The 25,269-nt window shown below is 39.6% G+C and overlaps 1 protein-coding gene across 1 annotated transcript; it reads left to right on the plus strand.

The window, feature by feature from the left end:
- The first annotated feature begins 7 nt into the window (after positions 1-7).
- dnajc5ab (DnaJ (Hsp40) homolog, subfamily C, member 5ab) lies at positions 8-25,269 on the plus strand. Its single transcript, XM_051424435.1, has 5 exons — positions 8-178; positions 18,811-18,993; positions 20,664-20,877; positions 21,185-21,356; positions 21,959-25,269. The coding sequence occupies exons 2-5, from the start codon at positions 18,887-18,889 to the stop codon at positions 22,054-22,056; spliced, it is 591 nt and encodes a 196-aa protein (XP_051280395.1). The 5' UTR covers positions 8-178; positions 18,811-18,886; the 3' UTR covers positions 22,057-25,269.

Here is a 25,269-nt window from a genome sequence, read left to right on the forward strand (position 1 = left end):
TTTTTTTACGCGCGACCGGATTGACAGCTCGCGCCCTGCTGGTGTAGCCGTTAGCTCTGTGACTGTACCAACGGCTGTTTGAATGGTTTAACGACGGAGAGCAAAAAACTGGAAATAAAAAAAATAAATAAAATAAAAAATAACAACAGACAGCTACACCGCCCGGGAAGGAAAGAAGGTAAGAAAATGCACACAGTTAGCCAGCCAGGCTAACATTAGTCAGCTTTTACTGCCCTTGGATTAGTTAGCGAGCACATCGCTCACTGGCTAACAAACATGGATGCTGTGTGTGTGTGTGTGTGTGTGTGTGTGTGTGTGTGTGTGTGTGTGTGTGTGTGTGTGTGTGTGTGTGTGTGTGTGTTCCTTTGATGCGGTGCCTGGAGATTATCCGCTTTAACCACGGTTTTGATTCTCGAGCCGACCGGTATTTTCTAGTTCGCTCGCCGGTCGCGAACCGAGAGCCCCCTCCAGTCTGAGTGAGGGGATCCCCGGGGGAGTCGTGTATCGATCAGTGGGGGCTATAACTGGTGGTTATTTGTCTGTGAGCACTGAGGTAAACCCCCCCTTTGATGTGCAGTAGTGGTCTCTGTGCTCCTCTAAGCTGGTGAAGTTGTCCAGTGTTGCATGGAGGAGTCAGGAATGAGCAATAATACTTTATTAAATATGCATAATTATGTAGTTTTTGTCGGTTTTGTACAGTGCTGCAGAATCTGCATCTCTTCTGTGGGTTCAATGTTTATTTCTTAATGATCCTTACTGCCTGAAGTCATGCAGCAGAAGTTCAGTGATCATTTGCAAATACTGCGTCACGTTTTGGGTGAACTAAATGTTATAAAGTCGCTTTTTATGCCACTTTTAAATACAATTTGGGGGCATAAATTAAGACTACACCACTGGGTCCTGAGGAAAACAGTGGGAACATATCACAGGATAAATCCGGATTTGCAGCCTGGTCTGTAGCCAAGTGAGGGGCCAATGTGTTTTTTGATCTGTCTTTTGGAAATGTTGGTGAGACAGGTGCAACTGCCCATGCAAGCTGATTTATAGCTTGTCAACAAAAAAAAACAGCCAGTCTATTTAAGAATATATAGCTTAGTCGCCTGGATAATTTCCACTGTATTGTTCTCAGTGGGGCAGTTCCTATTATTGGTTTGCTTACGAGCGAATCTGAAATAGCTGGAGCAGAGCTGCCGTCTTTTTCTGTCCTCATGTGATGTGTATATGGAGTGGCAGGTGGTATTACAAACTGTGCTGACTGTGTGGGGTAGTGTGAGAGTGTGTGCATGTTGATGGCAGAAGATGTGATCAGAACTTTATTACACACTATGGCTCTGGTCTTTTTGGGTCTGTCATTAACCGTAATTGTAATCTTTTTAATGAGATTGCTGTCCTCCATTTGAAATCATGGTTGTTCCTGAGGAGGTAGTACACAAGTTATTTAACCCTTTGTCTCCAAACTGTGATTATGAGCACAGGCTACCAAAGTAGATCTATTTTTTTTTGGCCAGAAATGATAATACATCTTTCTTGCTTTGCCTATGTGTATTGGTTTTCTTTTGTTTTGATAATCAGTTTATAAAACCAATATGGAGTTGGGTCACTGTTACTCACATCCAGTATATGTCTGCTTGTGGATTTGTCTTTTTTTTGTGTGTGTGTGTGTGTGTGTGATGATTTCTTCTGGGAGCATGTCAGTGAATATAACTATCAAACTAGCAGGAGAATAAAAGAAGATTAAAATAAAACAAACAGTAGCGTAGAGTCAACATCGGAATAAAAACAGGGAGGTCCAGTGTGTAGGAATTAGTGGCTTCTAGCAGTGTACTCTCTGTATCTGTAGTTTCACACAGATCATTTGCACACGTTCATAAAATAGTTTCTACTACTGATAATGACTTATAACTAACTAACGAATGCTCTGATCAGTATGTAGTATCAGCTTAGTAATCAACTTACTGAAGTACTGGTGAATGTAAGTAAATAATATAATACTCAAATGGCAGAGTACACAATCTAACAATGGCTATCCATGTCCAGATACTGTATAAGCCTTTTTAGAGGATGGGATTATCAGGGAGACACAGGCAGACGGAGATATTTAAACAGCCATTGTTGCTTAGCCTTAGTATTAAAAGGCAAGCTATCATCTGTTTTAAATGCATTATTAAATATATTAAATGATGCATAAACTTCAAAGGGAGTGACTCTTTCTGGGATATCATATCTGACTCATCTTTATCTTACAGTAGATGTCCAGGAAACCTTCTTTTTTTTTTTTTTTCCATATCGTATTATTTTTGTGAGTCAGACGGTCTGTGTAAGGGTTGAGGGGATGATGTCATCAGAAGGAGCTCTGGTGAAAGCGGTTATCAGTGACTCATACAAAAGCCAGTCACATCAAATCAGGTTACACCTAGATAGAAGACGAGTAATAGGTCAGAGAGAGGGGCGGGGGGGCGGGGGGGATTATCACTGCAGCTACACACTGGTCATTTATTATACACACTACAGCTGCAACTAACCTTTTTGCTCATCTATTGATCGATTGCAGTGTTTATAATGTCAGGAAATCCACCACAGTCTCCCAGGGTCCAAGATGATGTCTTATATAAATATCTTTCTTTATCCAGTGTTTTGCAATTTGCAATGATATAGAGACAGAAAAGAGAAAATCCTCACATCTGAGAAGCTGTACATCCTTTCTGACTGATAACTTGTTTGTTTTCTGTGTGTAATTGTAGATATTGTTCATCATTTACCTGCAGATTCTAATCACAGTGACTTCAATTAGCTGTGGTGCTGTGTAACAGTTTCCTGTCTCTGCTATGACCCCTTGAAAACCTAAAATTATCCCCCAGCTGGGATTCCTACTCTGGCTCACTGGTATTTGGTATTGATATTTCTATCCCCACATTATAGGAGGCTGACAGGGTTCGTATTCAGTCTCTGACATTAGAATTAAAAAAGGAGTTGTAGACGACTGCAGGAGCTGAGCTTTACAGAACCACACGACTCATTCATTCCCCAAATAATGAGAGAGACCGTCTCAGTATTTATTATTTTTATACAGTTTTATCTTTCAGTTCTTGTGGGTTTAAATGGTTGCAAATTATTCCTCAAGAGAGAGATTTGAAAAGTGTCCTGAGATAACTTCTCTTATGCGAACATTTAGTGCACAATGCATTTCAAAGTGTTTCAATCAGCTATCCAAATGTAAAATGCATGCTTTTTACATGAGATTAATTATTGAGGTGTGGCAAGAAATGCAACATTAATTGAAGTTTTAATCCACAGAGAGCGGTGCAGTCGCTCTTTTCTTGCCACTTGTAAATTACGTGTAAATTAATGTGTTGTGTATTTCAGTGGGATTAGGTGTTTTTAACAGGGGCAGTATTTTTAACCGTGATTGGTTCAGACTCCCAATGAACTAAGTCCAAGAAAGTGAAACTCAGTTGGGAAATCACAAACTAGAGCTGAGTAATGCTGATAAACTCTTTCATGTCAAGGAAAAATGAAAAAGGTTCTTGTTCTAGTTTCTCAAATTTGAGGACTAGCTGCTTTTCTCTAATTTAAAATCTTTATAAATGACATGTTTGTTTTGTTTTTCTGGTAAATTTCACTCGTCAGTGTGGAATAGTTTTCCTTTATTCTGGTGTTTGGATAGAAGTATACTGTTAGAAAACTGTGCAGGTTAACTGTTGAGTGTGACATTTCTAAAAAGGCGGCACACATAAACAGACACATTTTATAACAAAATTTAAATGATCTTATTTTTTTCTGATGACGTTAGTGACTTTATAAATATGTACAGTATAGCTGAGTTAGTTTGTGCTCTCCCATTAACATTCAGTTGAGTTAAACTAGGCTAAAAAATCACCTTCAAAGGCCTCAAACTGCAAGAAAAGTAACAACACACTCAGGATTTAATACAATTCCTGATACCAGGTTCATGGTACGATTTTCCTAAAACTAAAAATGAGATTGAAGACAAATTCCTTTATTTTTTTATCACAATTTAACTGTCTTGCCATATGTCTTTTATATTCCTAAAGAAAAGCCTTCATTGGTTTGTCTCACTCAGAATGAATAGGTGTGTATATCCTTGGAAAACCACAGATCCCCCTGAAGGAAAAACAGTTTCCCTTTTGACCCAGAGACTGACGGCTGATAGCCTCGGGTCATGAGTCTTGCGTGAGAATGTCCTCTAGACGGGATGGTGTAACAGTCCTGTGATTGCAAGTCACATGGGGCTGTCAAATATTCACTTTAAACTTTTCCTTCTCCTGTGACTTTGCACTTTCTGTCTCCTTCTCTTTCTCGCCCTGAACCAATCCCTTCTTCCTTTCCGTCAGTCCAGCTGTCTCTCCTCTGACCCAGCCGTCTCCCCTCTGTCGTTCCATCTTCATCACTCCGCCACCCTGTTTCTCTCTCTCCTCCCTCTCCGGCTCGTCGACAGCGATTGGAAATAGATTTGTTATGGTAGATCCTGGCTTGTGGTCTGCAGTGTGTCTGTGTGAAGTACAAAGTTATTACCTCGTAATGAACGGCGTGATAAGAGACGCCGTGATGATGTAAGAGTTTCACACCAGACTTGTTAATTAAGACACAATTCGTCCAGGGACCCCGTTTTAATCAAGATTTAGAATAGAAAACTATTATTAGCAGCACTGGTTTCACAGGTACACCTGAGCCGACGGGTTCAACCACATTCATCTTTTGCACTGAGCGGGTTTGCCAAGCAGTCAGACACAGTGCCTTGCCCAAGGGTATGTCAGTTGTTGCCATGGAGACAGGGGATGATGTTTAATGATGTTTAAATGCAACTCGAGTTAACTAGCCTCGATTGTTGGAATGTAAATATAAACTAACTTTTATTTTCTTGGACTGACGTTGATGGATAAACTGAAGTAATGAGTTGACTCTGAAACTGTTCAGTGATTATCACATAATAGTTTTAAGTAATTTGGCTAGTAAATATATTAGGGCTGCAACTAACTAATTTATCTGTTTATCTCTGTAATCAATTATTCATCTAGTCAGAAAATACAGAAAAGTACCAATTACAATTCCTCAGAGCCCAAAATATATCAATAACTTAAATGATGGCAACTCGTTTTCTGTCAGTAAATGATTCGACTTACTATTTCCGCACTAAACAGATAATTTATTACAGATTTACAACTTTATACATTCATAATAAATGAATACTGTTACAGTGAGTGTACAGCACAGAATGCTGACACACAGTTTGCCCAGTATACCTTCGCAGTGGCCAGGTCATTACTGTAATGGTTTGTCGTGCACTGTCGGTCCATCGAGAAAGCTCGTGCACAAAAATGCAGACAGACAGCTGATTGGACATTAGCTAATGAATTGGATTGGACAGTATGCCTGTGCCAAGATGTAGAGAGAGATGGGGAAAGCAGTCTGTAGAGAGGTGTGTACTTGTCTTGTGTGTGTGTGTGTGTGTGTGTGTGTGTGTGTGTGTGTGTGTGTCTGATTTGTATATAGCTAACCTTTGCTCTGAACTTCGGTCTTTGTGCTCAGCTTGGTTTTGTTTCTGCATTCTTTGAAGTTGTTGTTGTTGTTGTTGTTGTTGGCGGCTCTCAGCTTTATTTTGTTATGCTCATCTATCCAGTGCTGACTTTAAAATGAACCATCATGATTCTGCTAATAAGTACCAAGTCAAGTCAGACGTTTCACTAATGAACCAAGAGGCTTCATCAGCTGATTATCAAACAACAGGTGCCTTTTTAAAAAAAAAGCACTGATGCATATTTACTACAGTGACTGAGAATAGATGAATCAATGCTAAATTACACCTTGTATTTGTGGCTTGTTCCCTGTCATCATGTGGGATGTCTTACTCCCAACAAACCACAACACGGTCCGAGCATAGCAAGTCACATATCTGTCACGTCGTCAACTTCAGTCAGCACAGGAGCTGTGGTAGTTTACCATTGTTCATCTCACCTTTTTGTACTTCTGTAGGTTGACAAACGACAACCTGTACAGCTGACTTGATCTCATCCACACTTGTTACCATTTTTGGGGCATTTTTTCTGTCTCCATTTTTGGTTCTGGCACAGGAAGAAGACATCTCTGTTCTTAATCTCATATAAAGCTCTGAGAAACAGCCAGAAACAAGTGGGCAGACAGTGATTCAGATGTCTCGGTCGAGGCTAGGAGTGTCATTGTTCCCACCTGGGCAAAGAAACGTCCAAAAAAATCATCCAACACAGGTGGAAGTTTTCAGTGAGTGAGTACTAAGATTGATCAGTGGTCAGTTTCCTGCCCTGCATGCATCTGTGTGGCAGCTGTGTTTACTGTGTCAGGATAGCTTTGAGGTTGCATTACCGTCTATTGATTGTCAGGCAGGAACAGCGGTAGGGTTGTGCGTGTGTGTTTGTAACCTGATCTCATTAAATAGGGAGTTGCACACTCTTGTAATGAAGAATCACAAACTGACTTTTGCATTTGTGTTTGTTTGTGTTTGTTTTTGTGTGGAGCCTCATTTTCATTTTCCCTTTTAGAACTACAGCTGATGATTATTTTCTCGAGCAATCGATTAATTCAATTCAACAACATTTTATTTGTATAGTGCCAATTCATAACAGAAGTTATCTCAGGACACTTTTCAAATAGAGCAGGTCGAGACCGAACTCCTTATAACATTAAACGTTTTGTCTACAGCGTTTCAGGTCAAAACGCTCCCAAACCCAAAGGTATCCAATTTCCTATCATATATGACACAGAAAAGCATATAATTCTCACATTGGAGAAGCTCAGGAGATCAGTCACTTGTAGTCAAATCATAAACAGTCTGTCTTACTGGCTGCAACTTTTACTTTCATTTTTGATTTGTTCTTCTTCCCATTTCAATCCATTGTTTAGTACACAAAATGGCAAACAGTAATGACTGATGCACATCAAACTAAGAGAAAATCATCACATTTTAGAAGCCGAAGCCAATAAATGTTTTGGTATTCGGCAATTATTTCAGCATCATTAGTGTTACCATTAAGCAGCTGATATTAAGGCCTGTGAGTGAATACATAACTTGCTCTGGTGCCATTATGTGAGCCTCATTCATAGCAGCAGACAGGAGTTGTGGTTAGATTCCCCGAAGAGCACTTAGAGATTAATATCTGAGCAGTGAGAGAGGAGCTGAAGAGGATGTACGTGTGTTTAACCTGCAGTGTAAGGTGTTGTAATGTACGTACTGTTTCCTTGATAACACTATATAATATAGTAAATTGAATGTCACTCTTCTTTTTAAATGAGCACTGTTTGTCCTCTATTTGCCTGTGTTTATCTATTTTTGTAAAAATGAGTCTGGAAAATCATGAAATGTAATAATTCAAAAATGAATGATAACCATGTAATGCTAATGCTATCTAAATAGGGCTAAATAGGGTGAAATGAGGGAAAATAAGAGCTTAAACAACAAAGATAGTGTTTAGCAGTGGGAAGGGGAAACAGGATCAGTTGAGAGATGGAAAGAGAAGAATGAATGAAGGGGAAACTGAAAGCAATAAATGGGGGGTAAAAATGTAGAAAGGAGGAGAGGACAGAGGAAAATATATCACCAGAGAGCGGAAGAGATTTGGTGACACGTTAATGAGGAGGCGATGACAAAGGTGTAGAGCGGAGAGAGGGAGGCGTGGAGGGAAGTGTGATGATAGCAAGAGTGATGGAGGATAAGTGTAAGATGGATGTGAAGTGGGGAAGAGGGAGGGAAAAGAGTGACACAGTGTTCGACAGAGAAAACAGGATGGAGGGCCAGTCGCTGTATTTTCATCCAACTATCGTGCAAAGATTTCAAGCAGATGTTCGAAGTGACGCAGAGAATAAACAGTAACATAGGACTCAGCTGCGGCTCCATCAGCTGTCATTCACATGTGTTTCAGTGTTTGCTTTGTTGTGTTCATTTCACAGTTTGACATTATTGTGTAAATCTAAAGAAATCATTTTTTATTACATTTGTGGACGTTTGATAGATCCATAATACATAATGTGAATCATTTTAAAGAAGAATAACTGCTGTTAGGAACAGAGAGAAGTTTGAAGAACTGATTGGAAATAAGACTTAAACTAACGATTGTTTTTTATTATTTAGGAATAATGCCAATATTGTGCACTGGTCAGCAAAGGAGACAGAGAGTTTGGGACTATGTTCCCTGCATCATTTACATTACATTTACATTACATTTGCACTTTCTATAGCATTTAATTTGGCTGTGTGTTTATATATGTGTGTGTATGTGTGTGTTTATGTGTACAGCAGCTGGCGGCTGGTGTAGTCAATAATTCTGATTAATGATCCATGTCTTCCCTGCTGGGTAGCAATGAGGGAAACAACAGTTTAGAATAAGTCATGAGTCGTGTTTTTCTTTTTTTTAAATCTGCTGTTTTATTATCTCAGCAGTCTGAAAATGCACCGTATACAAAACCTGTGAACAGTTTAAAACAGCTATTGGTGTTAAACCTTGCATTCATGATTTAATTTTTCTTCATGTTTGCAACAAGCCACTTTCAACAATCAATTCCATAAAAACAACGCAGTCCACATCAAACATTACACACTATATTGTAACTACTTTTAAACAACAGACTCAGTTTTAAAATACAACCCAATAAGCTAATATGTTTGCCACTAATAACAGTGACATTTACCACACACCGTCTCCTCTGCAAGGCCATGTGCACACTGTCTGCCACAATTCGTGTGTCCATACTCAGGTGAATGGGTTGAGTTACCGTGGCTCGCTCACACTGCAGCGGGTCCTGTGGACAAACCGACGGGGAGCATTCATAAAGTCAACAAAAGCGGGACAAACAAAGATAATGGCTGCATGTCTCCTTTTATACAGCGTGTGCGCTCTATTGCACTTGCTTCCTCATTATTCTCGTCTTTTAAAGATAACTTATTCAGCATATGATTGTTTTGTTTGTTGTTAAAGGAGGCAAAAATAAGAACTGATTCGGTTCGCGCTGCCACAGACCAACAAGCGAGTCATCCACAAAGAGCCACAGCAGTGGTAGAGAGCGCATCCTCTGAGCCTGCACTCAGCAAATTAAAAAACAGTTCTTCCTACTTGGACGTTTTTTATAAAGATGAAGTCTTTGCTGCAACGGCCCAGGGTCCAAATCCGACCTGTGACCCTTCGCTGTGTGTCAACCCCTCTCTTTCTTCCTCTTTCCTGTCACTATCGATTAAAAAGACAATACAAGCCCAAAAAAATATATTAAAATGAGTGCCTGTTTAGATTTCAAGCATACTAAATAAATCCGATGTGACTTGTTGACATGTTTTCTTTTAAATGTATTGTGGGCTCGGTCTCGCACTTTCTGTAATGTGCTACTCATCTCTATTGGCTTGTCAATTGGGTCCATCAACAGCGACTTGACAACGGGAACCCATTACAAATGGTGGATTTGGAACCGAGCTCTTGAATGAGCACAAAAGACTGCCTGGTGGATTCCCAGAACAGAGACCACATACAGTTAATAGTAACAGTAAGACAGGTTTCCATGGACAGTGTCACTCAGTGTGTCTGGGTGTTGCTGGGAAAGAGCTTCGGTGCTCAGTGAACCGTCCCTGGATAAACAGACACACACACACACACACACACACACACACACATTTCACTTCAGGAATAGCATTTGTCTGGATTTGCTCGAGGTTGTACTGGATAATGTGAGTGGTCTTTATGTAGATACAGTATTTGGTTATTTCAATTAGGCCTGCACCTACAATTATTATCATTATTGATTAATCTGTCGATTAATTGATTAGTTGTTTGGTTCAGTTGTTGACCAGTGTGATGTCCTCAAATGCCTTGTTATGTCCAAAACCCAAAGATATTCAGTTTATTGTTATAAAGGACTAAATAAACCAGAAAGTATTCACATTTGAGTAGCTGTAATGAAAGAATAAGGACATTTTTATCAAAGTAGTTTCAAGTAGATTCATTTAATAGTTCACAATCAATTAATGGTCGCTGAATTTTTACAGTATTTATATGTTTGTCAGCAATGCAGGCAGATAATTATCAGTTAATACCCTCAGTTTGAATTCGTTTTAGTTAGTGAAGAACGTCCTGCTGCACTTTACTCTGCTGCACGGGGCTGAATTACTTCACACACTATTTAACAACATATCTGAGTTCAGTCATCTGTGTTGTGATGTTTGCTTTCTCACACCCGGGACACAAACAGCACAGATACTTTCTCCAAACCCGTCTTAGCTTTCATTCTGGAAAAAAAAAGCATATTTTCAAGTCACTGTCGTGTCACAGTTATCTGTTGAAGATTTTTAAGATAGTGACACTTGCCCACAGGAAGTGACTTATCTTCATTTTAAAGACAGGAACTGCAAACTGCCGATTAAACTGCTCCGAGGAAAGACTTTTATTTAAGATAAAAAAGCACCAAACGCTAAGAAAAGATGTTTTGCCTTTGTCGTCATTTTTGTATAAAATATAGGTTGCAGTTTGCTGTTGTCGAGCTGCTGGTGTGTGAGTGGAGTGACGGCTTCCTTTTGATGCAAGCTGACAACGAGAACCCTGGCCTACTTTTTCTTAACCTCCCTTAGACACACACACACACACACACACACACACACACACACACACACACACACACACACACACACACACACACACACACACACACACAACAGAAGAAAACAATAAAACTTAAATTTTTTATATAATTGTGACTCTAGCTTCACACACACTGTAACACTACTAGCATATTATCCAACCATCTGACCTATCAAATGAACTCAGGACAGGAGAGAACAGCAGATTCTAATGTCAGTAAAGGGAAGTGAATCTGTCACATACCAATCATCCTCTGTCATCTCACTTCTTGTATTAAGCAAGGCCTAAAAACTTCCAACTTCTCCAATAAAGTGTGTCTTTGTGTCTAACTGCAGCAGACTTGTTGTTCTGCTTGTGAGTGTTAAATTGTTGTCTATAGATAACTGGGATCTGAATGTGCCTAACAGAGGCTGATCATGTGAGTCGCAGGTTTAGTGTGGGTTTCCAAGATGGGAGTCAGTTTCACTATTCGTTACGTGACTGAGACGGGAGAGGAAAAAAAGTAAACGAGGGCGGCATGGTGGGAATCATAGTAATAAATCATAATAGGTCAGTTTTTATAGATATAGATGTGCAGCTCTGTCATTGTGTCAACTCAGAGACGGTATTTTAAACCGTCTACTCACCAATAGAAGAGGCCCAGTCCATCCTGAGAGTGATCGATTAGCTTGACCCCTGGCAACGAGCCAGAAAGTTCCTATTTCATAGTTCACCTGTTCTTCAGAATCAGATTATCGTCCAGCTCCGTCCTCTTTCTACTGTGGACAGCTTGAAACTGCCATAACACCTCTGTCCTTTTGCTGATATCTGCAGATTCACAGTTTTCCATAAGCACCTAAAGATCCCTTAAATTTTGTAATAGTAAAATAAACTTGACAGTGCTCTGTGTAATGGAGTCACTGTTTTTAAATTACCTCCAACATTGTTCTTTTGCATTTCTGTACTGCAATTTATTGTCACTTATCAGCCAGCATGAACACTGATAACAACATACTGTATCTGCAGTAAGCTAATATTAGTCAATATATCAGGCTGGGCTGGTTTATTTGTTGCCTGTTACGTGTTCTGTGCTTGAACATATTTTTTTGAAGCTCCTTGAGTTTGGTTTCCCAGGTAAGAACAATGCAATTTAAACCTTTTTGTTGCACCACCTTTTTCCCCTGCAGTCTTTTCAGGCTCATTGGCACAGCTTCTGACACCTTCAAACAGCAAACGCTCACCTCCCCTCCTCTCAATACACAAAGCCTTACAGGTGGTTAATAGCACATGATCCATTGCAGCATGTTGTGCAAGTGCTTTTTGCCACGTTTCTATTCTTTTATTACCTTCTTTCCTCTGCTTTAAAGATCCCGATGATGTGAGAGGATTTATGTAAGTATATGACTGCAGGGCCAGAGAAATTATAAACACACAGACTGGCTCATATGTTGTTCTGTTTAGCTTTAATAATCACCAGACATCAAGACATCAGTGATACACACACAGCACCGTCTTTTGGCAGAGACTCAGGTTTTTACAGCCTGTTTGATTGTGGTTTTGTTTGTTATGGAGACGATGTTAACATCTTGCAGAACCCAGTTACACAACCTCAGAGAGGCGAGCAGAACAAAGTGGGTGAGTCTGGACTGATGCTCACATGCTGCTGTGTTTTTTTCCTTTGTTCTGAACACAAGATTGTTATTCTGAGCTGAAGTTAGAGATACGTTATAGTAGGCCATACTACGGATAATTTATCTGAATGTGGAGGGGATGCTGAATTATTAGGAAGATTGTCTTCTAGTATACATTGATTTATGGGTTGCACTCTTTATGTGACAATCTGCTACCTCACTTCTGTGTATTTATTTTGCACAAAAGGAACTTTGATTGAAAGAGAGCTTTTTTTATTTGTGTGTGGGAGCTGCAATCTGTTTTGTACGACGGAGTATTAGGGCCATACTAAGAGGAAAAATAAATAAATAAACTTTGGGAAATTACGAGAATAAAGGCGTAATGTTACGAGAAAAAGAGTCATAATGTTACGAGAATAAAGTCGTAATATCACGGGAAAAAAGTCGTAATAATACGAGTATAATGTACAAAAGAAGCAATTTCTTCCAAGTCCGTGTGGTTCTTTCTTCGAAATAGCTTTATTAGCACAGATGCAGCAAATTAAAACATACCTCCCTACAAGTGTAAGAGAAAAATATTGTGGCTAATAGTTGGATATCAGTAAGCAAAATAGTGAATTTTGGCATCAATGTGTTGAATTGTCTTGATTTGTTATTCTGTTTCTGTTTTATATTTATATAAACATCTTTTAATAGATTTTCTTTTATCATTTTAATAGATTATTTATTGATGTTGCAGTATAAAGCACACATATCATAATAGAGGATTTTATCCATATCTCCTACTTCTACTTGTCAGCGGATTTGCCTGCAAATGAACAGTCTGAACGCACATAAAACAAATAATGCAACTGTCCATGTTCCCACTCCAGTTCAGAGGAAAACAACTGACAAACACGAAGCTGAACGAGAGCTTTACACGCTCAGTGAAAATCCTTCAATGGATAAAATTCAGCAGGAAAAAGAAGTGGGACTCAGGTGTAGTAGCGCATACACAATATAAGCAGTCACACACACGGTCACACTCTTAAGACCATATGCTGTCACCCTCATTACGCCGTATGTTAATTCTTTCCGGTCGGTTTCTTCCTGTGAATGACCAATTTGACTCACGGCTCATTCAACAAGATACCATCTCATTGGCTGTCGGCTTAGGTGGGCAGAGTCTCGGTTTGAGGCACACTTACACACACACTTACACACTTACACACACACGCTCTCAGTATGTTTGATAATCCCTGGGGTATGGATGAGTCGCCCTCATTGGTTAATCCCAGTCAGGTGGGTAGTGAAACTGTGTTGTGACTGGTTAATCCGAGGCGCAGTAGTGAGCGGGATTTAGGGAGGCGTTAAATCGATGTGTTGTCACAATGTGGTGTTGTCGAGGCATTGTAGGGTTGCCATGGCAATAGCGGCCATCTGGTGCCATATAGGGCTTTAGACTAATGGCTGACACACAAACTGAACACTTTTTTGGGCATCTTTATATTCCACTGAACAGGACATGTTTACTCGTTGCTTCTTTTCGTGTGTCGTGTGTTTTGTTTATGGCGTGTTTCTTTATACTCAGTCTTACCCCACATTGTGCTCCTTTTCCTCACCCGTGTGTGTAAGATTATCCCATTATGTTTAGGTAACTGACCAGTGACAATCTGCTAAAGTTAACCTTCCTCCCGCTCACCAACGTCCACTCGAGACACACAGATTTAGAACAAACATCTGTTTTATAGTGTGAGCGATAGAGCTTGGCAAACACATTGGTATAGCTGATGTTATCGGCCAATTATAGCTTATCGCCAGTCAGAGAGCAGCTTCTAAAAATGTCACTCCATACCCTGAACAGGAGGTCCTAATAATACAGGTCCAGTATGCAACGTGTATCAGTGTGAGGTAGAAACTTAAAATAAACTGAAATGTGCATTTTGATAGACTGTAATCTTTAATGAGGTAAAAGGAGTAGATGACTCTTTAAGGATTATAATGTGGAAATTATACTTTTGTTTGCAACACATCAGACACACATTGTTGTTCTAGACTTATTGTACTGCTTGAAATCATATGAAAGTAGCCTTATTCTTGTTATGTTCTTCCAAGGATTCAAAGGCTTTATTGTCATATGCAGAAATAAACAAGTTATCAATGCAATGAAATTCTTATTCTATGTCTCCACCTGCCATTTTAACGTAACGTCAGACGGTTGCATTTTGAAATCTTTGGGGTCATTCAGTGGCATCATTTAGTTAGTTTAGTAAACTTTGAAAGGTTTTATTATTTCAGTCCCCTGAGGATAAATGTACGCCACAAAATGTATTTTAATACGCGTGTAAATCACACTGATATATCTGTGATGGGAACCATGTTCTCATTATAATATTCAGCCCGTGGAATCATAGTGTGATAATCGCTCATCAGAAAGGTGCAGGTCTGAGTGTGAAGACGGCGTGAAGCTCCTTTTTCCTGTTGTTAATTCAAGTCTAACAGTCGGGTCCTGTGTGTCTGTCTGTGTAGCTGAATTGGCTTACTGTGGTCTCTAAGCCTGCTAACCCCCATACGCCTGCTGTCTGACAGGGTTATATCAACCAGAGGGTTAGGGCTCTGTTACAGCTCACTTCAGAGGTCTTTTACTTTTGTGCCTTTAACAACACTTTTTGTCCAAAAATAACACATATAAAAAAATTAGCATCCAATGTGAGAGTTGGTTCTGCAAACATTCACATGTCTTGCGATAAACTCTCTCTCTTTTTTTAAATCCCTGTAACTGCTGCTGTTGTTGTGGAGGGGTGGATTGTGTTTGTTAGAGTTAGTGGTCTGGTTGAATTAGCTTATCTCGATGCCTGCTGTACGCGAGCCTCGTGGCCCCACAGTGGGTGGATTTAGTGTTGTTTTTCATGATGCCTCTGCGGGGTGGACTGACCTGCAGTACCCTTTCCCTGAGTCTTCTGATCTCCTTCAACTCTTACATGTATTTTATCAGGCTTTTTAACCAGATGATTTAGCATGAATTCTAATGTTGAGTAACATAAGCTTCTACGTCTTAAATAAAATAAGACATCGATATTTAAGAGAGCGATGTTCACAGTGTCTACGGCAGCATGGATAAATAAGTTACCTGTGTGATGTTGTTGCAAACTGTGTTTCTACAGAAACGTATTGCATTCACTTGAAAATGTATTTTTTGGTTTGTTTTTCGGAGTAATTATTTGTGTTTTTCGGAGTTTAGAGAGCATTTGAAACAATAGACGCATTCATTCCTTTATAGAGAGCTCGATTTAACCGAAACAAACATGACCGGCTTGTTTAGTTCAATTTAGGCTTTACTTTGATCTGGGTTTAAGACACTGGGAGATAGTCCTGTCGTTAAGTCATATAGATGGTATTATCATTAGTTTGTCGACTCCGCGCAGGCACCTGAGGACTTAGTGGTCAGGGAGTCACTTGCAGGTTGCAGGTTGGAGGTTCTCGCGGATAATTCAGGAAAAAAATTACCCCGAAAGACAGAAAAAAATTATTCTGAAAAACAAACCAAAAAATAAATAACTTAGAAAAACCAGATTGAATGCAATACGCTTCCGTACGTTTCCCTTAAAGCGAGGGTGTTTTCTTTTTAAACTGCCATTTTATTAGCAACAAGCACAGTAACAGATTACAGTTGCTCCTCCAGACACTAAGACAAGAGGGACTGTCACTGATAGTGAACCTAACCACACTTATGGTCTATCACAGACTGTAAAATTATGGGAACGTAACAGAGCACACTGTAAAATACAGTAGCTTCATGAGACTTATAGCTCTATGAATCTCTCACCCAGTAAATGCTGCAGTATACTGTATTCCAGTTGACAGTCAAAAATGAAACTGCCACCATCTCCGCACTTAATGGTAGTTATATTTGTCTTTGAGGTGATAAGTTACTGACTACACTGAACTTTGAGACAACGGGAACCGAAGGAATGATCTTCTCATGCTGCGTATCAGCCCATGTAGCAAGTCATTTACCCATAATTCATTCAAGTCTTTGAATAATCTGGAAATAGCATTGTTTTTTTTTTATTTGTAAGATCTGCAATAACTGAAATGTATATTTTTTTTAACACACAGATTTCACAGGCATGATTTAAGTCACATTTGTTTCTGAACAAGCTTTCTGTTTGTGTCTCTGAAGTGTTACAGGGCATAAAGGTGTCTGTGTTGTATTGTCGTGCAGTGTATTTAGATAATTTATTGTCATATTGTGTAATAGTCACCACTTCTTCATTTAATGCTGTAAATAAAGCAGGAGAGTTTCATCACTTACATCAAGATTTCCTGAACCTTTTTTGCACTACAGACTTTTTTTATATATCCGGCCGACCGACTGGGCAGACGCATAACTACGCACTCTTGAAGAAAATGTTAGACGGAGAGCCTCCCCATTCGTCTGTTTGTGCGTTCACGTGCAGGTTCGTGAAAGTTTCAGTTCAGGTGTGATGTCTGTTAATCCTCCTGACACACAAATAAGCTTTATTGCTGATGTAGAGAGAAACAGAGAGACAGGGTGTCACAAACCGGGCTGTACGGCCACGACAAAGGAGAGAGAGACAGTCACAGCCAAGCCAGTTAACAAATGATTTATTAATGCAAAGAAGGAAACTAACAGTAGTGTGTGAGATCAGCAGAGTGTGAGTGCAGTGTGGTAAGGTGCAGAGACACAATGGTTGTGTCAGGGAGGAGAGAGAGAGAGAGAGAGAGAGAGAGAGAGAGAGCCAGTACTGAGCTGCTAGAGGCCCCAGGTGTGCCACGCCCACCTCCAGTACCTGCACAGAAAGCAGCCACACAAACCGGAGCAGGAAGACCGGGGGCGGGAAAGGCTCGGCATAAGGGATAAAAGAGAAAGTGATAACTAAACAGAGACTGAAATTTGAATTTCAACAAGTTCAAAGTGCACCGCAAACAATAGGCTATAACGTTTTATTATTTCTCATCTTTTAAATTATACGGTTTCTCTCGCGGCCTCGTGGTTAAAGTTCTGAGACCCAGTACTGGTCCGTAACCCCTGGGGTCGGGAACCTCCCACGTACAGTGTACATTCATGAGTTAATAGATGGACTATATATTTCAGAAGCAGTACCAGAGCTGACACAGGTTATAGAAGAGGTGGAACTTCATCTATATTTAGGTGAACTCTAAATCTGGGGCATTGTGCGACATGAATATGTTTGTTGCTTCCTGGTGTTGCACTAAAAATGCTCAGGATTAAATATTTCAGTGCTTACGGCCGATTATCTTTTAGTTCGCTGCTGCTGCATGTCATCCTGGTATCAACAGTAACCTAAACCTACCTGTCAGTTAACATACCTTAACTGCTCTCACCTTCTGCCTACGTCTGTACCGCAGTGTCTCTGTTGGCGCCGCCACCTCCTGGTTGTTGTAGTTCCGGTTAGCGTCTTGTTTACTGAGAGCTGAGGTTCGTTCAGGACACCGAATATAAAGCTCTCTGCCTTTATACACCTACCTGTCTGCCTGCCTGCCTGCCTGCCTGGCTGTGTGACATGAACTTAGCTTACCTTGGTTGAACTCATTTATTCCTTTCTCCACCTGTACACATCACACCGTTAACCCATTAATGCCCACACAGGTTTATCATTTCCTTTACAGCACTTACAGTAATGAGGCGACAGCGGAAACGTTCATCCTTTTTGTTGTTGTTAGTTACAAGGGCTTGCTATATGTGCTGCTATGTGCTTAATGTAAATATTATTACATAATAGTGAACATGTCAAATGAATGTTAAATGTTTGTGTTTGTTTTTTTTGTTGCATTTTTTAAAAGAAAATAAACCAATTAAGAAATAGAACAAATATGTGAAATCAAAAGTTTTGATTTTGTCCCATGTAGCAACACGTATTGACCACAGCAAATTTCCACCTTAAAATATATATAATAATAATAATAATAATAATAATAATATATAAATATAAATCCCACAACAACCCATTAACAACAAAGTCCGTCACCATCTGACCATAAACACACAGTATTAAAGGTAGAAATCAGTGCTATGTTTGCTCTCATAAACTTGATAATAAACTTTATTTATGTCACTTTTATTAACAAGGTTACAAAGTGATTCACAGGAAAAAATATGGTCTTGATCATTACTTCCTGATAAATTCTTTCAAATGTGCTCTGGTGGTATTTTTTCTGATACTCTGATACTACATAAAATCCAGTTTAAATACACTTGACTAAAGCGGTCTCCTGCCCCCCCCCCCCCCGTCCCTGTGAAAAACACTCAGGCCTGGTTCTGTTACCGTCTAAGCTTCTGTAAAAGCCAGAGACAAAGACTGTTGAGTGTAATTCTATCAGCAGCAGGGAGGTTTAATGGACCGAGGGGGCATCCTGCACCTGAAATGTGACAAGTTTGATATTGTCAGCTGGCGTTTGGGGACAGAAATGGATTCACGCACCAAACTCTCACCTCAACATTTTTGTAGATTCACTGAAATAGTCTTATTGTAAAAACATAGGATTATTGAAAAACAACAACAAAGCAGCTTTTTTTTAAAACCTTAACTCGACAGTCTCTGTGTCGTCTTCTCTCGTTCTCTTGACAGGTGAGAGGCTGAGTGAGCGAGGGAGCGAGTGACAGAAGGAACGAGAGAGAGAGAGAGAGAGAGACAGAGAGAGGCCATGGAGCAGCAGAGACAAAGATCTCTCTCCACATCAGGAGAATCGCTGTACCTCGTGCTGGGAGTCGACAAGAGCGCCACGACAGAGGACATCAAGAAATGTTACCGGTATGTATCAATACACACACACACACACACACACACACACACACACACACACACACATACATTACTCACTTAAAAACCGTCCGAGTACGTCCTCAGGAAACTCATTATTGGCTATATTGTCTACTTTTTCTTTAAACTGAAGCTACATTGAAAATCATACAGATTATGCCTCTGGATTTTATTGCTCCATTGATTTATTTTTACTTTATTTTATTTTTAACACCCTCCAACAATCAAAAAAAGCAGAACACAAAATTCTGTTAATATACAGAAATTAAAGTAAATTTTCCAGTTTCTTGGTCCAGTCTGCAGAATTTGAAAAGGCACTGCTCCTGTAATGTTCATGTTTTATGTTGTAAACCACTAGAGGGAGCCAGAGGCCTGTGACCAACTCTTTTAATAGGTCAAATGAAGAGTGTTAAAGGAATGCGATTCATGTAAACCTTCTGGTTACTGCTGACAGTCTGAACTGAACTGGAGAAAGTTCTCTCAACTTTTTATAGCTCCAATTGTCAACTTTTAATGAGCTCAGAAAAACAGCCCTTTTCCAGCTCATTTAAGAGGGTTTAAATAGTTACTTAAGTTTAAGAAGTAGATTAGATTAGTAGAGTTTTCTCAACCATTAAAGGAACACTTCATCCTTCAGTTTATCACAAACATTCACTTTCACTTTCACTCCATCCACTCAAGCTCTGGGGAAATAACCTGAGTGTTTCTGTTCCTATTTGTCTACATTAAATATTTCTGCTACTTACTGCTAGATTAATTTCTCTAAAATAAATGTTTGAGTTCTTTGTGGTTTTATTCCTTTCGATCACAATCCATCCAAGCTCACAACACTCTTAGACATCAAACCAGATGAAAACCTCTTCCTGCTATTTTTGGCCTAAAGTTTGCTGCCCTCATTTTTATTGGGTAACTTTAGATATTTAAAGCATTACATCTACTTATTTTATTTTTTGCATGAATAAAAAGCTTAAAACCAAAATCACAGCTTGTTTTTAGTGTTTAATTATTAAGTATCTTGAGTACAACATTTTGGTCTGAATGAACCTCCTTCATATGGCCGACTGAAAGTTGGAGCTCGACCGATATGGGATCTTTAAAACCGATATTGATTCCCAATATGGCGGCCAATATAGTGAATGTTTGAGCTGGAATGAAAGTCTTTTCAGTGTGGATTAAGCAGGGGTGCTCAGAAGGGTCTTTTCTAACTCTATTTAATTATATTAATGGAATAATATTCAAATAAAATATTCTTTAACAAGTTAAATAATTTAACATATACACTGTTAACCAATTCTAGCTGCCATTGCAGAGAGTTTATTCTCTCTTACTCTGTGCTGCTTGCCCCAGTATTGTAAATCACAGCGTACTCTGCTGGATAAACCTTGCAGTGACACTAATATATATTATTATAATGTTTTTTTTCTGCATTATATACTGCTTTAGGCCAGTTTTACAATATATAGGTCAGGCTCTACTGCATAGGCCTTTTTCACAGGAGACATTTAGATGCTACAGTAGGAGAAGCACAGGTGAAAATGATAAAAAGAATGAATGCTGTCATTGATAATGTTATTACTAACGCAACGTCTGCTGTCATAAAGACCTCACAGAGGGTCTCATTTCAGGGACATGAGTAAAACAACCTCTGTGTCTTTTTACAGGAAACTGGCATTGAAGTTTCACCCAGACAAGAACCCGGACAACCCAGACGCGGCCGAAAAGTTTAAGGAAATCAACAACGCTCACTCCATCCTGAGCGACTGCACCAAGAAGAACATCTACGACAAATACGGCTCGCTGGGGCTCTACGTCGCAGAGCAGTTCGGAGAGGAGAACGTCAACACCTACTTTGTTCTGTCCAGCTGGTGGGCGAAGGTAGGACAGACAGATGGGGCTGTGAACTAGCTGTGCTACACTCTTTCTTTCTTAATGACCAACCTTTAAGTGAACTCAGAGGGATGTTCTGTGCCTTGAATATTACGTTATATATATATATATATATGTTTGTATGTGTGTGTGTGTGTGTGTGTGTGTGTTATTTTTACTTTTAACTTTTACAGCACATAACTTATACGAATATATATGCACAAGTGTGAATTGTGTATCTCTCTGCCTCGTCCATGTTGTCCTTCATCAGTCGGTTGGTTGTTTAATAATCAGTCTCTCCCTCTTTGTCCCACAGGCGTTGTTCGTCTTCTGCTGCCTGTCCACAGGCTGTTATTTCTGCTGTTGCCTGTGTTGCTGCTGTAACTGCTGCTGCGGTAAATGTAAACCTCGGCCGCCTATGGACCAGGAACCCGAGTTCTACGTCTCCCCCGAGGACCTGGAGGCCCAGATGACCGCTGACGAGAGAGGTGAGGGCAAGGACACACGTTGCCGCTGTACTGGGATAGAACACTTTACAATGCCAGCCACAACTTTAAGTCTCTTTTGAAGATGTGTAAATCTCACATCTGTCTTCAGTCAATATGAAGTTCAACCCTCTCTGATCCAACCACAGCAAACATCAAAGTACATACGTCTTTACACACTTGAGCTAAATCCTAACCCTGGGCTGGATTTGCCCTTTTTGTAAGTGTTTCTTTTGTTTGTTGTTTCTTCTGTAGTTTGTCCTTTTTTGATATTTAATCAATATCAGATAATATAAAAAAAAACTACTTATCATTATTTTCGAGGGCCTTCTGCACGCAGGAGCAGGGTGAGAGGTGTCTGAGCAAATCAATGCACTGTATGCACATTACAATGAAAACTGTGGCAGTGCTGATAGTGTGATTGGCTGCCAGAAATTAATGTGTGAGAAACACTGATTTTGCTCAGGTTTACATCTTCTCACATGAGTGTTCGTGTGTGTGTGTTCGTGTGTGTGTGTGTGTGTGTGTGTGTGTGTGTGTGTGTGTGTGTGTGTGTGTGTCTGTGTGTCTGTGTGTCTGTCTGTCTGTCTGTCTGTCCTCCCCAGATGGCGGTGAGCCCATCGTGATGCAGCCGTCCACAGCCACAGAAACCACCCAGCTCACCTCTGATGCCCACCAAAGCTACAGGACCGACGCATACTAAACACACACACACACACTCGCATAAAGCTCAGACCTTACAGTTATTAGCAACAGTATGAGCCAGGAGTCACACACACACACACACACACACACACACACACACACACACGGTTCCACCACAATCACATGACTGATGAAGTCTCAACACCTTTCTTGTCAGTTCATCTGTTATTTTCTGTTCATCTGCAGCAGTAATTATAATCCCCACACACACACACACACACACACACACACACACACACACACACACCAGCAAATCTCAAAAGCTCAACTGCTCAGCACAAACATTTTTTAAAAACATTTTTAATTATTGTGGAGTGAAGGAGGAAGGAGGAAGGAAAAATGAAGGAGGAAAACACTAGTTAGACAGAATCCATACAAAAGCATGAGCGATCTTCTTCAACGTCACACAGCAAACATGGAGTTCAGGCCAGTTTTATTACCCATAATATCAAATATGCTTGATAACAATCATCAGTCATATGCAGCCAGAAGCACAGAATTAAAAAGGGACACATTTACTAAATGCATCACAAGATGGTTTTACCTGTAAGAAGAGGTATGCACACAGATTGTGATGTTTTATTTTTCCCATTTCAAAAATCATTAGAAAGAAAAAGCATAGATATTGCAGCCAGTGTGTGTTTTATTTGTATCTGTATGGCACATTTTATACTTTTCACATGCAATCTGTGATCTACCGATGTTCACTAGTGTCCCCACGGACTTACACAGCCCAAAGTGTATGATGCACACTGTACACCTGGACCATACGCACAACAGTTAATATTAGACAGAACCACGTCTGTGTTGGTATATATTCTGCCCTCAATGGTCGTTGAGAGTATACAGAGATCTCCAGCCTTCCATCAATCAACTCACATTTCTAAAAGTGGAAATTTCTGGACCTTTTTAACACGTCAAAATGTTGTTTTTCAACAAGAAAATGTACTTCTCTGTTTTTACCTTTATTGTCTTGAACTTAAATCTTCTGCTGGTGGATGAGAACCAAACTAAATCTCCTTTTAGCTCGCTGGGAAACACTTGTTGAGGTTTCTCTCTCAGCCCAACGCCAGCTGGAAGTAGGTCAGAGATCTGACGTCCATATGTTCAGTGAGCAGTGGCTAGGACTGGGTGGGGGGTGTTTATTTGTCCCGAATACCCTCATGAACATCACCGCAGGAGCCCCTCTCAATATGGAGAGGGGCAGCTCACACTTTAACAGGTGCCGCGCTGGCATTGAAAGCCTTTGCTCACTTAAATCTGCTTCCGCTGGCTTTGTGCCTCTGAAGTATTCTGACGTTTCATTGGTCACACAGAAACTGCTGGGACTGAATCTTAATCAGCTTTGACGCGTGTTACCATGACAGAACAGATATCTGGAAATCGACACCAGCCAGCAGACAAACAGTACAGCTCAATGCTAAAACATACTGGGAAATAAAATAAAAAGTCTTCTCACAATAATTTACTCTGATATTTCCTGAAAAAAGTCATGACATTGCTTCAGTTTCCAAGTAGTAGCAGTAATTAGTTGCATCGCTTGTTATTAACACTACTGTATGATAGATTTGCTGTGGACCTTCTCTTCCTCTCCTCCTTCACTTCTTCCTTCTTTTATGTTTCACCTCGTTCCACATATGAAGGATTGAGCTCGCATCGAAAGCTGTACGCGTGAGCCACTGCAGAGTCCAGTGTTATTAGTAGAAACATTATAAGTACGTTAGCGACCTCTTGCTCTCGTTGCAGACTTGCAGACATACACACTGATTGAGCCCCCCTTTTTTTTTTTCTTTGTTTTTAGTTTTCATTTTGTTTTGTGAGAAAGTAAAAATGCTGTACACGTCGTGTGAACTGTATGTTTAGATTTTACGTCACTGTATTTCTTTGAGTGGGTCAGAAGTTTTGAACACTTTCTTTCTTTCTTCTGTTTGTCTCTGTAGAACTGCTTTTTATTGTATTTGTTTTCTTATTTATGTTGTTAATGAAGGGAGGATATTGATATCCAAAGTCTTATTGTAGATTACACAATCCTTATAGCAACAGAAGAGCAGTTTACAACAATCACACTGATTAGTTAGGGAATCATTTTCCAGAATAACACACTCTTTTTTTTTTTTTTCTTCTTTATTTGTTGCTCGCGAGTAGCACTCCAGCTGTGCTATAGTAGAAAATACAGGAACGTTGTGGTTGTTTGTGTTTCATTTTCATTTTTGTAAAAAAAAAAACTAAAAAAAACAAGCTAATTTATTCTCTATATTTTCTTTGATTCCTCAATCAAACACTTTGTTCATTATGTATTTATACATATCATGAGAAAGTGCAATAAGAGTTAAAGAAGTATTTCCCATGGCTGTCCTCCACTTCTAAACGTACAATCACAAATTTCAACGGTTGTTTAAGGGAATCTGCAGGTTCATAAAAAGTCTAAAAAGAGACCTAAATGGAGCTAAATCATGATGGTCTTCATCATCAAATCCCACAAGTTATTTCTTACATCTGTACAAAGCAGAGCTGTGAGTAAACACATTTAAACAGTTCAGAACAGGCTTGTTTGGGTTTTTAAGTTAGTTTTAAATTTTGTCCTCCAGTTTTTAATTCGGACTTCTGATCCAACTTTTAATTTAAAAAAAATGTTAAAGGACCCTTTTAAAGGGTTTTTATGAAACCTGCAGATGTTCTGCTTTAACCACTTTTCTCTTGATTTGTTTCCGTGCTTCATGTCATGTGACCATTGAAATGCCACATTGTTAAACCCATTTCTGTTTCTCATTTTTCCTCTTATTGACCAAACATGCAACAGTGTCTGAGTGAATGCAGCGTGAAGCCTGAAACCCAGAGTCAAGAAACTTCCATTGTTAGATCTAAAACAATGACAAATAACAAGAACTTATGTAAGTGTGAATATAGCAACCAGATGATAATAATATTGAAGCATTATTTTATTTATTTTATTTTTGTTATGTTTTTAATAATTGATTTAACGACTAGCTGGTATGTCAAGGGGATGTATAGACTTTTAGATGTGAACCATTTTGACAAGGAAGTGGCAGAATGGCAGACCTGCTGTATATACACGCAGTGGCACAGTACATAGAGACGTAGAGGTTTTCTGTTTTTAGCATGGACTGATGTTTGCGTCTGTCAGGCAGACGTGTGGGTAAATGAAGTATCTGATGTACTGTTGTAAAATAAATGTTTCTGTTGCTTCAGA

Source organism: Dicentrarchus labrax, unplaced genomic scaffold (assembly GCF_905237075.1).
Source record: "Dicentrarchus labrax unplaced genomic scaffold, dlabrax2021, whole genome shotgun sequence".
In the NCBI taxonomy this organism is placed as follows: Eukaryota; Metazoa; Chordata; class Actinopteri; family Moronidae; genus Dicentrarchus; species Dicentrarchus labrax.

Coding starts and splice junctions, on each gene's coding strand:
- dnajc5ab (XM_051424435.1), top strand. CDS start 18,887: ATGGAGCAGCAGAGACAAAGATCTCTCTCCACATCAGGAGAATCGCTG. Junction 18,994..20,663: donor GACATCAAGAAATGTTACCG/GTATGTATCAAT, acceptor GTCTTTTTACAG/GAAACTGGCATTGAAGTTTC. Junction 21,357..21,958: donor GATGACCGCTGACGAGAGAG/GTGAGGGCAAGG, acceptor TGTCCTCCCCAG/ATGGCGGTGAGCCCATCGTG.